General features: G+C 40.9%; 1 protein-coding gene across 1 annotated transcript; it reads right to left on the reverse strand.

Moving 5' to 3' along the window:
• Positions 1 to 3,359: 3,359 nt before the first annotated feature.
• LOC113822143 (Additional sex combs) lies at positions 3,360 to 14,633 on the reverse strand. The gene is made up of 9 exons (XM_070144160.1): positions 14,612 to 14,633; positions 14,454 to 14,467; positions 14,174 to 14,310; positions 13,612 to 13,824; positions 13,360 to 13,510; positions 11,829 to 13,070; positions 8,357 to 8,948; positions 7,722 to 8,299; positions 3,360 to 6,599 (listed from the first exon to the last, which is right to left on the reverse strand). Exons 1-9 carry the CDS (start codon positions 14,631 to 14,633, stop codon positions 5,586 to 5,588), a joined length of 3,963 nt encoding a protein of 1,320 aa, XP_070000261.1. The 3' UTR covers positions 3,360 to 5,585.
• Between the last annotated feature and the right edge of the window lie 367 nt (positions 14,634 to 15,000).

Raw genomic sequence — 15,000 nt, forward strand, 5'->3', positions numbered from 1 at the left:
TGAGGTGATAGAGAATGATGATGGAGGAAGTTCAAGAGTAGATAGAAAGGTAAAGGTATTCCAGTCTGCTCTGCCAAAGCACCAGCGAGGGGGATTTGGGAGCGGGATATAGGATGTTGAAAGAAGAATTGGGAAGTGATCACTAGAGTGAAAACTGTTTAGGACAGACCAGTGGAAGTCTATATGAAGGATAGGAGAACAAAGAGAGAGATCTAGGCATGAGTGCGTAGGTCGAAATGAGTGGGACTGTTGGAGTTTAGGAGGATAAGGGCAGTTTTAGCTAGAAATTGTTCTTAGGCCTAAAGCGACCCCTTGTATTGATAATTGAGTCACCCCAAAGAGTATGGCGACAGTTAAAGTCTCCGGCTATTAGGAAAGGTGGTTGGAGTTGGGAAAGTAAGGTCTCAAATTCTAGGAAGTCAATAGGAAGGGAAGGAGAGAAGTAGATTGAAATGATTGTGATCCAGCGGCGGAGGAAAATCCGGATAACTGTGCAAGCTATAGTGGTTTGTAAAGGAGGTATGATATATGGTGTTTTATGATGAACAAGTATGGAAGAAGCAAATATAGAATGAGGGAGTGACACAAAATGGTTGTTGGGAATTGGTACTGGAGGATGTGTGAGGAAGGTTTTTTGGAGGCAGACGATAGATGGATTGTAAGAGGAGAGAAGATGGCGGAGATCAGGTCTGTGTGAGCGAAAGCCTCTAATATTCCACTGCAGTAGAGCCATTGTGGATCATTCTTCAACTATTATGGGTGGCAATGTGTGTCTGAGAGGTAAGAGGAGGGGTATCTGGGGGTTGAGGTATGGGATCAGGGGATGGAGGTGGTAGTGCAGTATCAAGAGAATCATCATGGGAAAAGGTGAAGGTATAGAATCTGGAGGTTCATCAAGAAAGGTGGGATCTGGGGAAGGACATTGTGCTAGAAGGGATTCACGTGTGTATCCAGGAGGGAGTGGTAGGGATAGTAGGGTAGACAGGGTTTTTGGTTTAGGTACGGGTGGTGGAGTGGATAGGGTGTGTTGGGAAGGTGTGGGAGGAAGAGGGGTAGGTGGGATGTCAGGAGGGGAAGGATGGATTTCAGCAGTCACTGTGAATGCAGCCGGAATTTGGGTAGAGAAATTGATGGCTGGATGGTTGAGGAGGGACTTTCTCTTGTGTTATACGTAGAAAGTTTCTTATGTCCTCAAGGGTTTCTGGGGGGATTTGGGTGGAGAGGTTTGGCAGAAGAAAGATCTTTTATGGGGAGGTGAAGAGAAGATCGGTATCTGAGAATTTGAGGGTGCAGGTGTGGGATGGGATCTGGTAGGAGAGGATGGGGTGGGGTGTTTGGGTTGTCTGATGCGACTGGCAAGGCGTGAAGTAGGAAGAGACATGGGCATTGTGGATATTGGAGTATCTAGATTTAGGATGGAAAAAGGATTTGATTGGGGCAGTTTGTACGCAGTTTGTGGCCAAAACGCCAGCATTTCTGGCATTGGCAGGGTGGGGGTTGATATGGTCTTACATGTCAAGAAACCCCTCCTATATAGGCCTTATGGGAAAGGTCGTGTCTACGAAAGGTAATCTTGGCAATATTGATGCTGGACTTACGATTGCCTCTGGGAGGAATAGAGTAGCACTGCACTGATTCAGCATCATATTCAGTGAGGCAACCAAGCAGGTCATTTTCATAGTCTGTCCAGTCCTTTTCATAGACAGGGCAATCAACTGAGGAGAGGGAAACAGTTCCAGTACATGTATTAAGGGAAGGGTGAGGTAGACAGGTATAGGTTTGCCAGTGAGGTCAACCAGGGTAGATAGTGCTTTAGCTTGAGTCTCAGATGTAACTGATTAACCGTGATCGATCAGGACTACAGAAGAAAACTTTGCCAACTTGTTTTTGGAGGCATTGTTGAAAGAGTAGGGTGTTATCTGAGTGAGCGGCTGTTGGGGGAATTATAAAGTATTGGTCCCATTTGGCTGGTTTAAACAGATTATTCAAAAAGCTTGAGGAAGTGGGAATTGTAGAGGGGTGAGGGCGGGAGGAGGAGGGAGTGGTGTGAGGTGAGGTTTTATTATGGAGGTGTGGGTGGTATGGTTGAAGTTGTGATAAGGGAGGTTTGGGTATAATGTGAAGATGATTGTTCAGGAATTGGGCTGGATGATGTTGGGTGTGAGGATGGGATATCTTCTAAGGGTTAAGTTAGTATCTGGGTAGATGATTCAGGATGGGTTAGGTTGGTAGTATGTATAGAGGAGGGAGCTGTAATAGTAGTGTTCTGAGTTGTGGTCAAAGGGGAGTCAGGGATTGGTAAACTAGAGGATTCAGATTCAGAGAGGCTGTTTGATTAAGGGGCAAGCCTCAATGCCCCTAATAAGGGTACAAAATCTTCATTACTGGCCATGGAAAGCCTGGTTTTATGTGGGGAAGATAAACGGTCCATCCCTCAGAGTCCCTGTAAGGGGTAAGGGCTAAATGATTTATCAAGGAATACTGTGCCCATGGCTCCCTGAGGCCGTTCATGACTGGCACGAGGTCAGCCTTTCGTCCTTTCAACACGGCTCTTACATCTTAGGAGTTTGACAGGGGAAGGGTTTGGGAAGATAAGAGAGAGAAAGAAGGAGAAAAAGTTGAGGCAAGGGCTGAGTTCCAAGGCGGGGGAGATCTCCCACATTGGATCTCAGTCTCTGTCTCCTAAGCCCCCCCACGACAACAACAGGCAAGGGATTTGGGGGGGGGGGGGGGCACACCTTAGGAAGTAGATAGTAGGGGTTGGGAAAGGGACGGAAACAGAAAGCTGGAAGGAGAAAAGGCCATGCAAAATTAGTTGAGTTGAGGGCTGAGGCCATAGGCATGAGAGATCCCTGCATTGGGTCTCGGTCTCGGTCTCCTAATTGGCTATTTGATGTAGGGCCAAGCCTTAATGCCTCTATTAAGGGTAAAGCATCACCATTATTGGCCATGGTGAGCCTGAGGGTCCCCCATGGGCTAGGCAATTAACAAAGGGAATACCGTGCCCATGGCTCCAGGAAGCCGTTCGTGACTGACACAGTTACCCTTTCATCCTTTCAGCATGGCTCTCACTCACACCTTGGGAATGGGATGGAAGAAGGGAATAAAGAAGATACAGAAGAGAAGAAAGGGGTGATCCCATACATTGGGTCTTAGTCCTGGTCTCCTAGGCCCTCCCACGTCGAGCTAGGTATTGGGAGGGTCACAATAATAGTAAAAATGAGCAAGAGAAAGAAAAGAAAAGAATAAGAGGAATATGAAAATATGCACAGGAATAAAATAAATGCATGGGATGGACACTCTTGTGGGAGAGGTTACTCTCTCACATTCATTCTTGTTTTATAGAAACAATACACTCGTTTGCCATTTCAAATTTTAATACACATGTTACAATCTTTTTTTGTTTTTGTTTTTGTTTTTTTCTTTAGCATATTGTGGTTGTGCTATGAAACAGTTGGCTAATACTTCAGGCTCATAATTTTGACATCTCGCAAGTCTGGCAACTCCTGAAATTTGTTTTAAGTATCTAGGCTAAACTCAACACATTTTTCTGATGCACTGTTCTATGTTCTCTTTATCATTTCTCTGAGCTTTACTGTCAAAAATAATAATAATTAAAAAATAAAAAATAGCACTTCCACTTTCATAAACAATGTACATTTTACTTAATAAAACCATGTGAGACATGACCTGATAAAATTATGATATACAAGGAATGATGACTGCAATGATGATGATGAAGGTGATGATGACAGTGACTATGACAATGATGACAAAGACAATGATGGTAATGACTGGTTGTAGTAACAGCAGTTGTCAAATAAATAATATACTATTAGTACTAACAATGTTTAAAAGTTTAAAGTAAAAAATATGTATACATGTTTTAGTGCAGGACAAAAAGATACTGATGACATACAAGTAAAAAAATACAAATCAAATGCAACAGTAACAACAATCTTTCCCATATCACTAATTCTGCTAATACACTCGACAAAAACTGAAATCATACTTCCAACATACAAAATGATCTTACCATAGATTACAAGACCAATATTCATGTGTATCCAAATTTTATTTCAAAATGGAAAGAAAATGAAAATTATTATGATGATGATGATGATAATGATAACAATAATAATAATAATGTTACACCAATGTCACTGGTAACAGGAACATGTCAGTTTCCTATACCATTTTACAAAGATCTATGCAAGAACCTTAGATTGTTATGTCACTTCACACTTCAATAAAAACATGACATCCTGCATGATGAAGAACTATTGAAGAAAGTATGCTGAAGCAGACCATGATTTTTGCAGCTGCTTTTGAATGATGATGATGATGTTGACCATGGCCATGGGATTAGGATGGGGATGATGGTGACAGTGATAAAGCCAACTCTGCTAATGATAATGATTGCAATGATACTGATAATCTGTGGTAATATTCTGTAAATAAAGATAAATAAATCTAACAGATGACAAATATTTTGTGCATTAACAGATATTTATTTCACAGTCATGGCCATGTATAAAAAAAAAAAAAAAAAAAAAAAAAAAAAAAAAAAAAAAAAAGCCAACCAGCTTAGAAAGACCTGTCTAATCCACAAGACCAGACTGGGTTGGTAGGTTGTGTGTTTAATGATGCCTTCATTACCTGTGTTATACAATGCCTGGCCAACCAGCACTGAGAATCACTTTTTTTAATTATTATTTTTTAACTGAACAAACATTCATTAAGCATAAAGACTGTGCTTAACAGATGTGTCTATCAAGAGTTCAAAGGATACTGACAGAACTTTTATCCTCTTGCTATGTTATGTAACAATAAAAGAAATCATCTCACTAAAAGGGAGCAGCATTAACATACTTTGTGTTTTCAGTGTTGGTAAACCTTTACAATAAACGAAGTACTAAAAAATGATGGGCAATTCTAAACACATTGGTACATCTGTTAAGAAGTCCTTTTAAAAAGTGCACCATCACCATTGTACTGTTATCACAATACATACTTTTCCAAATGCATCAACTGTCTGTTGTCATGTGTTTAAATGCTAATCCACAAGGACCATTTTTTCTTTTCCTTAGAGGTGACGAGTTCTCACAGAGGACCCACAGCCCCTATTCAATCAGTCTAAGCAAACAGTTATAAGAGTAGTTATGACGCATTTTCTTTTCTCCCGCCAGTTGTATTCGCCCCCTAAAAACGACAAACAAAGGCATGAGTGACCGGCTCATCAGTTCCTGAGATATCCATTTCACAATTATCTTTGAGGTTTCATCACTGCCACTGAAGTCACTGGTTCTTTCCTACCTTTTGGCAGGAATTTCTAGGTCAAATTATGTATGATTTTTTTTTCTCTCTCTAAAATACTTTGTCTTACAAATGCCTGCATAGCAAGTCTTATAACATGCCAAATTGTAATCCTAGGCACTAAATTAGTTCAGTAACTAATATGCATCCCTTTCATCATGGAATCATCCCTGAAAACAAATGAGGAAAAAAATTCCCTTCATTTACCAAAATGAGGTGTAACTGTGTTGACCAATCTGAAAATGAAGTGTAAATATTACACTGTTTTTCTAACGAATAAGGCAGGCTACACACAATCTAGCAGGGCCAATGCAATCATGGTGACAGAAAGCACCGCACTTCATGCACATAATCATGGCCTTCATGTTGCATGGACAACCATCCTCATTGTTGTCCCCTTTAATTTGTGGTGGCATTGCATGCATGCCTTGATTTGCTGGGTTCCCCTGCATGTTCATGGAGGCCATGCCATTCATGCCAGGCATTGGATTCATCTGGGCAACATTATTCATAGGCTGCATATTGTTCAGGGTCTGCATGTTATTTATGTGTGGCATGTTGTTCATCATCATGCGCATATTTGGTCTCACAGGCATGTTTGGATGCTGTGACGCAACTGGATGTTGCGGATGCTGGTGTTGCACTGATTGTGGGGGCATACTGGGGTTGTTATTGAGATTCTGAAAAGAATTGATAACACTGGAGACTGTTGTGACAGCTGGTTCATTTCCTGAGCCAGGACCTGTACCTGTACCAGGCCCAGTGCAGTTTGTAGTCAACTGTACTGAAGCTGCACTAGTTACAGGTGCTAGACTTTCCACTTGGTTTTCCTGGATGTTCTCTGATGATATGTCAGAGGACTGAGAGGCCCCAGCCCGTGTTGTGACATGCTGGTCACTGTCACAGCTACTTACACCTGGACTGGGGTCACCTTCGGATAAAAAATGCTGTCCAGCTGAAGTAAGTATAGTGGCTGGGGAGCCCTGAGCACTGCTTGTCTGCACAACAATGCGTGGGCCCACACTAGAAGGTCTTGGGGCCAGGGCTACCATGACACCACTCTTATTGGGTGGAGCACTGGCTGCTCGTGGAGGGTGCTGTGCATCACTGCTAGTTATGCCTTCTCCATTCACACTGGATATGTTCTTTAGCCTTAAAACTTGTAAACTGGAGACAGGTACAGTCTGTACGACTATCTGTTTTCCTCCAGTTGTGGGTCGCAGGATGGTGATCGGCCTGGAGGTGGCTGTTGGAGGGGCCATGCTGCCCTCGCAAACCTCATGCTGAAAAATGTACAGACTTAATTAGACACACAAAGCTTGGTAATACAGTAACAAATTTTTTTTTAAACTTTGCACCCAATTTAAGGGCAAAAGATCTAACTCATGAGATTAGTATATCAGTCTAAAGTCAGATATATATGATCCAGCAAAAATAGTAGTTCCCTGTATAAATAATATATATTTTCTGGTCATCAACTAAACAAATTGAACAACACATCAGTGAACTACATTACATAAAAAGAGCGTTTCTTATATACTCAAAACCATTCATTCTAAATGGGAAAGGAATACAACAATGATTGCTAAATCAATACAAATACTTATCTGATCAAAAAGTAACCATATATAGCAGAAAAAAGAAAATATATACAAGAGTACATAAATCATGCTCCAAAACTGTACTCCCTTTGAATATCCTTTAATCTGGTCATTCCTTGCCTCCAAACAGAACAAAATATACCTGTGATAACATTACTTTTATATGTACAGACAAACATGCAAGCAGGTGCCACACAAGCACACATATGTACATGCACTCACTCACATACACACACTCACACACATGCACACACACACTCACACAAGTACTTCTTGTCTTGAAACACTTACATGCATATACTGTATATCTAACATCAATGTTTCTAATTAAAAAGTCATAAAAATTAAATGTTTTTCTACAATAACTTAAATCTATGCTAAAATAAAAGCATATCTTTTCCTTTCATCCTCTGATGTGATCAACAAATAAAACAGTCAAATAATCCATGGCAGAAGTCAATATAACAGCGTTCTTTTGTGTACTACTGCATATAAATGGTCAAATGAGCATTTTTCATGGGCAGAGAAGGGTTTTTGTATTTAGTATCCCTTTAACCATAAGGGGTACTGGCTTTAACTAAGGCCCTTCAAAAGTTTCTGACACCAAATAAATGCACACATAAAATGACCTTTGTGTAGCCATACAAACAAAACACTACTCCTGGCTTCATAATTTGTATTAAGAAATGGATAACTGACAGTAGACATAAAAAGGACCACAACATATTCTCACAGCCCATCAAAGAAAATAAACAAATTCTACTTGTACTACAGGATCATCACAAATCTCAAGTACAGTCTCACCTGTAAAATGATAGAGTGGGAATTGGGTAAGCACACAGCTGAAGATGGGGCAGCCGAAAGCCGAGGTGTCGGCTGAGAATTATGGGTGATTCCCCCACCTATCACAGGTACTGCAGAAACTGTGAGGGGACTTGGGGAGTTAGGAGGGTTCAGGGATATGGGGGATATGTCAGAGGAATCAGACTGAGGATTGAGGTGATGCTGAGACTCCGCTGAAAATGACACAAGCAGTGGTCCACTGCTTGTACCAATGCTGCCACTACACCCACCACCACTACTGTCACTAATGCCTTCACTACTGTTATTACTTGGGTGAAGGACCAGCACCCTACTGCTAACTGGTGTTACACCACTTGGCTGAGACATCACTACCATGGTTGTTACAGGCTCCCCAAACTTGAAACTGCAGAGGCTCTCACTCACATTACTGATGCTTGCAACGCCAGACACACTCCCACCACTTCCTTCCCCATCACAACCAATGCTGCAGCTACCTACATCAGTACTATTCTGTCCTGAAACAATAACATTACTTTCTGGGATATTTGTAACTGTACTTGAGTCTCTCGTATAGTTGCCTCCAACACCACCACTTCCACCACTACCACTAACACTACTGCCACCACCAACACCACCACCACAAGTAATCCTTAGTTTACCATCAAGCAAAAGAGAGGAGGCCCTACTTGAAGAAGCCAAAGGTACCTGGGATGGGGTCGAGAGAGACTGAGGTGTGACCATTTGTCGTAGCACCATGGTCCCTGGTGTGCCCGCTATGGGTGGCATCACAGTGGTCCCAGCTGCACCACTGACACTGAGAGCCACCTGACGGACCATTCTTGGGCCACTGGTGATGAGTTGAGCCCCTTGTACAGGTGATGTGCTACTAGTGCTGTTACTGCTGGTGGTAGCAACAGCCTTGACCACAGTAATAGTCTGCACTTGGTTCTGTGGGGCAGCTTGCACCACCACCTGACTGTTAACAGGATTGGTCACAATAGTATTGCCACTGCTGACTGATGGAGCCACCACTGTCTGCCCACTGGTGCTAGGTTTGACATCAGCAAGTAAAGCTGCTGGAGTTTTGAGCTGAGCTTGTAACTGGTCCCTGTTCGGGCTGTTGGCAATGACAGCCTGGACGATTTCATACGATCTCTGGATGTTAACCCCTCCTGGAGGCCTGCTTCTGGTCACCTTCAAGGCTATGGTTCCTGCCCCTGACAAACCCTGAAAGATCACAAAAGCTTGGTATAGTAAAGGACTGACAACTGTGAACTATACCTAGCCCCAACTTCATATCATTAGTTGAAATAATCATGTTTCATTATCAAATGCAGCCCTTTACTTATGGATAAAACTGTCTTTAGTACAAAAGCTGGCAGGCTTAATTTCCATTTATAACAAGTAAAACGTAAAAGTTGCATGGTTAACTTTATAAATTCTGACGAGTGTTACCAGTTCTACTTATCAATGCATATTCACTCTCATGATAAATGGTCTATTTTAAGTGTATGACACTGTAAAGACATCTTGGCATATAAAAATATTAAAGCCCCACTAATATTATCTTAATCATACATTTTAGAAACTAATTTCCTGAAATCTTTTACATCTTAAGAAATTCAAATTCTTTATTGTGAAGGGGCCATTTATATACTTAAAACTTTCAAATTCACACAAAACAAGTAACAAATCTTTCTGAAACAAAAAGAAACAATAATTCATCTACAAACATTTCCCTTATTAAGGGGACTGTCCTAGATGGGAGTGGGGGATAGGTCAAATTGAGTTAGCGTATAGTATAGGTACATGAATGAGGAAACTACCAAGTTATGGCTAGTTCTCAGGCAGCACACGCGAGACCCGCTAAACACCTGGAGAGGTACACCGCTAATGAGCGCCCAGGTACACCTATGTGGACTTTTGCTTGTTGCAATCATGCATATAGCATTTAATTATGACATTGCACATAGATATGAGTTCATGAATGTTCAAAGAACACTTCTATACCAATATCAGAAAAAAAATATTTCTGATTTATAATGAAATATTTTGTAAAATATATCTAATAAAAAAAAAAAAAAGTAAGTTTTGTGTCCTTTTACAGACGAAATATGTTTCCATTGAGACTCCCTGGTAATATGTTGTAGTTTACGAAGTGATCTGTACATATACTGGGTAAGAAGCACTACTGTTTGCAAATAGCTGTATAAGTAAGAATTAAAGTATTTCCGTTAATATTCGCTCAATTATGGCATCAGTAAATTTGATTTGATTTGAAACTGAGCATTCAATACAAAGGGTACCTAAAAGTCAGATTTTGAACTTCAGAGATATAAGCGAGGTACTGATGACTTCAGACTGATGATAGTACACAGTAATACTTATTCTGAAATAAAAAACTTTATTCAACATTAAACTTGTTAGTGTGTGCAGTCTTCGTCTAGAGTTGAAAAAACTATCGCATTCATTTTGTGCGTTTCCGAAAAAAATATTACATTTTGACGTTACAGTAGGACTTAGGTACCAAAAATTCACAAATATCCAACCACACCTAGGTGTCTGCATGACTTTATGCACTTCTTAGTAAAGATGATGGGTGCAAATGGCTAATCAACAACTCTGTACTCATTTCCCATTGCAATCTGTTACTAATGACAATTACCAAAGAAAATGATAACCAGTATATTTTATACTCTTAGATATAAAAGTCGATGTAAGTCTATTCCCCCATGTGTGGAGCACGGGAAAAATTCAACTACTTCTGTAAATCTCGAAGTCCATATAATAAATTCATATGCTTTTAAAATTCTCAACACTGAACCACCATGTTGTATTCACACTAGGACTTTATAACTAGGATAATTCTGTACTGATATTGCCATCCACAGTTCTCCATTTCTTAAAAAAAAAAAGTTTAGACTAGGTGTCCCTATAGTTCAATGCATTATTTAACTTTTCAGACAACCATATCTACTTTTATATCCAACAAACAAAATTAAATACCTTTATAGGAAAGCGTCCCTAATGAAAATGATATTTCCGACTGACTTGGTAATAATCGCATCATAAAGTACACTAATCTTTTTTTTTTTTTTTTTATAAATATATACATATATATATATATATATATATATATATATATATATATATATATATATATATCATTAGATTTAGAGAAAAATAAGACAACGAAATTTGGCAAGTGGCCAAAATATAAAATATTATAAATAAAATATTTTATTTGTCTGTATGCAAACACACACACTAAGTTTTAAAAAATTAATCATCCTCATTTAGTAGGTCTACATCGACTTTTATAGCTAAAGGAATAAAATATATTAGTTATCCCTACAAACTGTTTTTTTCAATAATTGTCAACAGTAAAAGATTGCAATGGAAAACAAGTGTAGGGTTGTTGATTAGCCTTTTGCACCCATTATCTTTATAAAAGTGTTCCTTGAACATTCACCAACTCATATCTATGCACAATGTCATAATCAAATGCAGTATGCACAACTGAATCAAGCAAATGTCGACATAGGTGTACCTAGGCGCTCATTAGTGACATACCTCCCCAAGTGTTTAGTGGGTCTCACGTTGACTCCAAGAGAACTAACAACAGCAGGCCTTTGATACTTACTTGGTAGTTTCCTCATCCATGTACCTATACTACTTGCTAGCTAACACAATTTGACCCCTTGTCCCCCCCCCCCATCTGGAACAGTCTCCTTAAGCCACATCTACTTCAGTAAGGATAAGTTGGCATAAAATGCTGAATTGAGATGTCTTATAACATTATACATATAAAACTGGACACACTAGCAGTGAGTACAGGCCAAGTTTGGGAGTGTTGACACATGCAACTTGCCATACTGGAATTGGATGGCAAAAATATTCTGTGTACCAACTGTCACAAGCAGAAATGCATTTTATGACAATGTCCATAAAAGCATATCATTATTCAGTAAGGACACACAAAATGCATACTCCCAAACCCATCTGCCTGGGCCTGGCTGGACCTGCTCTATGCCAGTGGGGATATGGCCTTAGGCTCAGATCATGAAAATGTTGCAAGCAAATCTTTCTGTAAGACTTTTGGCTTACCTGAGGTGTTCTGACAGGTTTCACTCTAGAAGTAAGACTGGCTACCGACGATGTAGGCAGAGGCTGAACTACAGTATTTGCCACATGGGAGACTGGTGGGGCACTGGATGAAACCTCCACTGGCCGAGTCTGACCAGCTACCACAACTGTTCTGCTAGCTGGTGGACTCTGTGATGGGGCCAAAGAGAGAGAGGGCGAGACAACTTGTACAACTGGGGAAAGTCTTGAAGGTGAAGGCGAAGGTGAGACTCTTGTTACTGGGGATATTCTTGCTGCAGGAGACATCCTTGGGTTTGTGACCACCACTGCACTCCCTGCTGATGAGGGAGCACTTACAACCATAACTGATGTTGGCTTTATGGGAACCCCAGGAGCTCCTGTTGCAACAGTAGGATTGTTTATGCTGACACTACTAGAGACAACCTTAGGAGTTCCAGTTACTGATGTTGTTGGAACACGAGTTGTTCTGGGTGCTTCGCTCTGGCAACTGACAGGTGTAGTTAATATCTGGGCAGTTGCACTAGTTGGCCCTGGTTTTACAACAAAACTGTTTGTCACATCTGCATTTGACACACGGATTTTCTTTGAGGGCGTGGTTGTGGTGAGCGCTAGTCCATCTTTCCTCTTTAAGATATCCTTTGACAAGACAACAGAATCTACATTCACCACATGAGATTGCAGTGGCAACTTTTCCTCAGCTGAGAACACTGCATGAACACCGCTAGTCACTTCACTAAGATTGTTCTTACTGGCATGCAATGGTAATGAAGAACTAGTGAACAAAGATAATGAGTTTGGGGGAAGGGGTGAAGAACTTGGGACAAGGGGCAAGGTCACTGGAGTCGCAGTTGCCAAGCTTGGCGTTTGGGGTGCAGGCAAAGCACTGGGGAGCCCCAACAAAGAATTGGCAGATGGGTTAATGGAGCTAGCTTGACTTGCAGAACATCTGGAGAGTTCCTCAGCTAACTCCCTTTCTCTTTGCTTTCTCCTCTCTGCTCTTCTCTGGGTTCTCCTCTGAGCTCTTCTCTCGTTACGGGTTGCTATGTGCTCAAGCACCTTGGTTAGTTGGCTGATGTGTATATCGGAAAAGCTTGAAGTAAACGCTGGTGTTGTGTGTGACTCTTGTGGGGGTGACATGGAGACACTCCCACCAGAGGGGGAGGGAGGACTGCTTGAACTGGTTTCCCCTTCAGTGCTACACCAACCCTGCTTCACTCCCCATAGTGGTTCGAAGTGGGCAACCTGGAGGGAGAGAAAGAGAGAAAGAGAGGGAGGGAGAGAGACAGAGGGGGGGGGAGAGAGAGAGGGGGGGAGGGGGAAAGAGAGAGAGAGCGAGGGGGGGAAGAGAGCAAGAGAGAGAGATAGAGAGAGGGGGGGGAGGGGGAGAAATGTTTGTGCATCACATTTTAACCTTCAATACTTTAATAAATTTTCATCTTCTATAACTTCCATTTACAGAACATCATGTATTCAAATATCAAAAACAATAACAATATGTCCATTGTCTCAACACTAATAAATTTCAGCATACCTTCCATGGGTCTAACTTTGTACGTTCTCTCTCTGCTTCCACTTTTAACTTAACCTGGTTGTCATGAGTGAACTCTCCTTCACCCAGGCGACATCTCCAAGATTCACAAGCACGGCCAAAGAATTCATTATTGAGGCCCGTTGGAATAACTCTGCAGGGAGTGAGGGAGATTTAACAAAGAGGAACTAAAAATCTCAAGAAAAACAAGACATTCTCAAATCTGATGTAATTTTACATATATAAAGCACTCACTTGAGGGTGTCATCAGCCCCAACTGACTGATCAACCATTGGCAAAAGCTTGATCAGTCTGTGCTGATAAGCAGGAGGAAGGCTACCAAAGGTGTGTTTATTGAGGAGGGCTCTAAGGTTGACACTTGTAAGGATGGAGTCAGGTGTTTCCAAGTCCACATTTCCTTCCTTCGTTTGTGCCAACTGTGCCGCCGCAGATAATTTACGTTGAGACCTGCAACAATAAGGGGAGTGGCTTAAGTCTGATGAGTCACTAAAGCCTTAAGATGTTATACAAAAAATTAGTTTGTCTGCTAGTTATAGTATGAAACAAAATCAACTAAAGGCGTATTTTTCTGATCATGATAAAGGTATACTAACACCACTCACTTCCAAATTAAGGTTGATATGTGCACTTCCCATAATAGTATATATTAGGGGAAAACATAAAACAATCCTAGCACTCAATGTCAACCTTAATTTCTCCCCTCAAATCTAAAGTTTTCAAAGCCATGACCTACATTCCACACCCTCCATGTCAAAACTGTACAGCAATCAAACTGTATCCTAGCATAAGTACTTACCTTTTTCTGGGTTTGAAACCTGGGATGGCTGCCAGGTATGTCTGCATAGTAGTCATGGAGGGAGAGGATGCATCTCGTGCTGACGGTGATGACTGCGAGGCTGGGACACGTACCACTCTGGAAGCTGCAAAACAGTGTGAAGCAATACATTAAATTTTGTTATTTACATGCATTGAGATGATGAAATCCCAACAACAGCATTAACAATCATTTCAGGTAACTTCTTTTTCAATAAATCCAAGCAACAATAGACATAACATTGAATAATTATTAAATATACTTCTACATCAATTCCTGCAAGGGGAGCAGAGATTTAGGTCTGGACAACAAGAATGGGTTAAGCATTATTTTCAATTCATGTTGGTGTGACGACTTAACAAACATGCACGTTACTCCTAATAGCCGGAAGGCTATATGGTCTCCCTAAAGTTCACAAACCAAATATCCCTCTAAGACCCATTATTTCATCGATTGGTACTTTTAACTACAACACTGCAAAGTTCCTGGTTCCTATCATTTCCCCGTTAACTACCAATCAATATACCATTGAAAATTCCACAGCCTTTGCAAATGAAATAACCTCTCTTGACCTTGAACAACCCAGCACTATGGCGAGTTTTGATGTGGAATCGTTGTTCACGAATGTGCCACTTCTAGAAACCACAGAGATTATAGTTGACAACATACAAACCACCCATCTCAACAAATTTGGTTTAACAAAAGATAGCTTCAAGAAACTACTCAATATTGCAGCTCATCACTCTGTTTTCTCGTATAATGATGATCTTTATATGCAAACAGACGGAGTACCAATGGGTTCCCCACTT

Source organism: Penaeus vannamei, chromosome 31 (genome assembly GCF_042767895.1).
Source record: "Penaeus vannamei isolate JL-2024 chromosome 31, ASM4276789v1, whole genome shotgun sequence".
NCBI classification, from domain to species: Eukaryota; Metazoa; Arthropoda; class Malacostraca; order Decapoda; family Penaeidae; genus Penaeus; species Penaeus vannamei.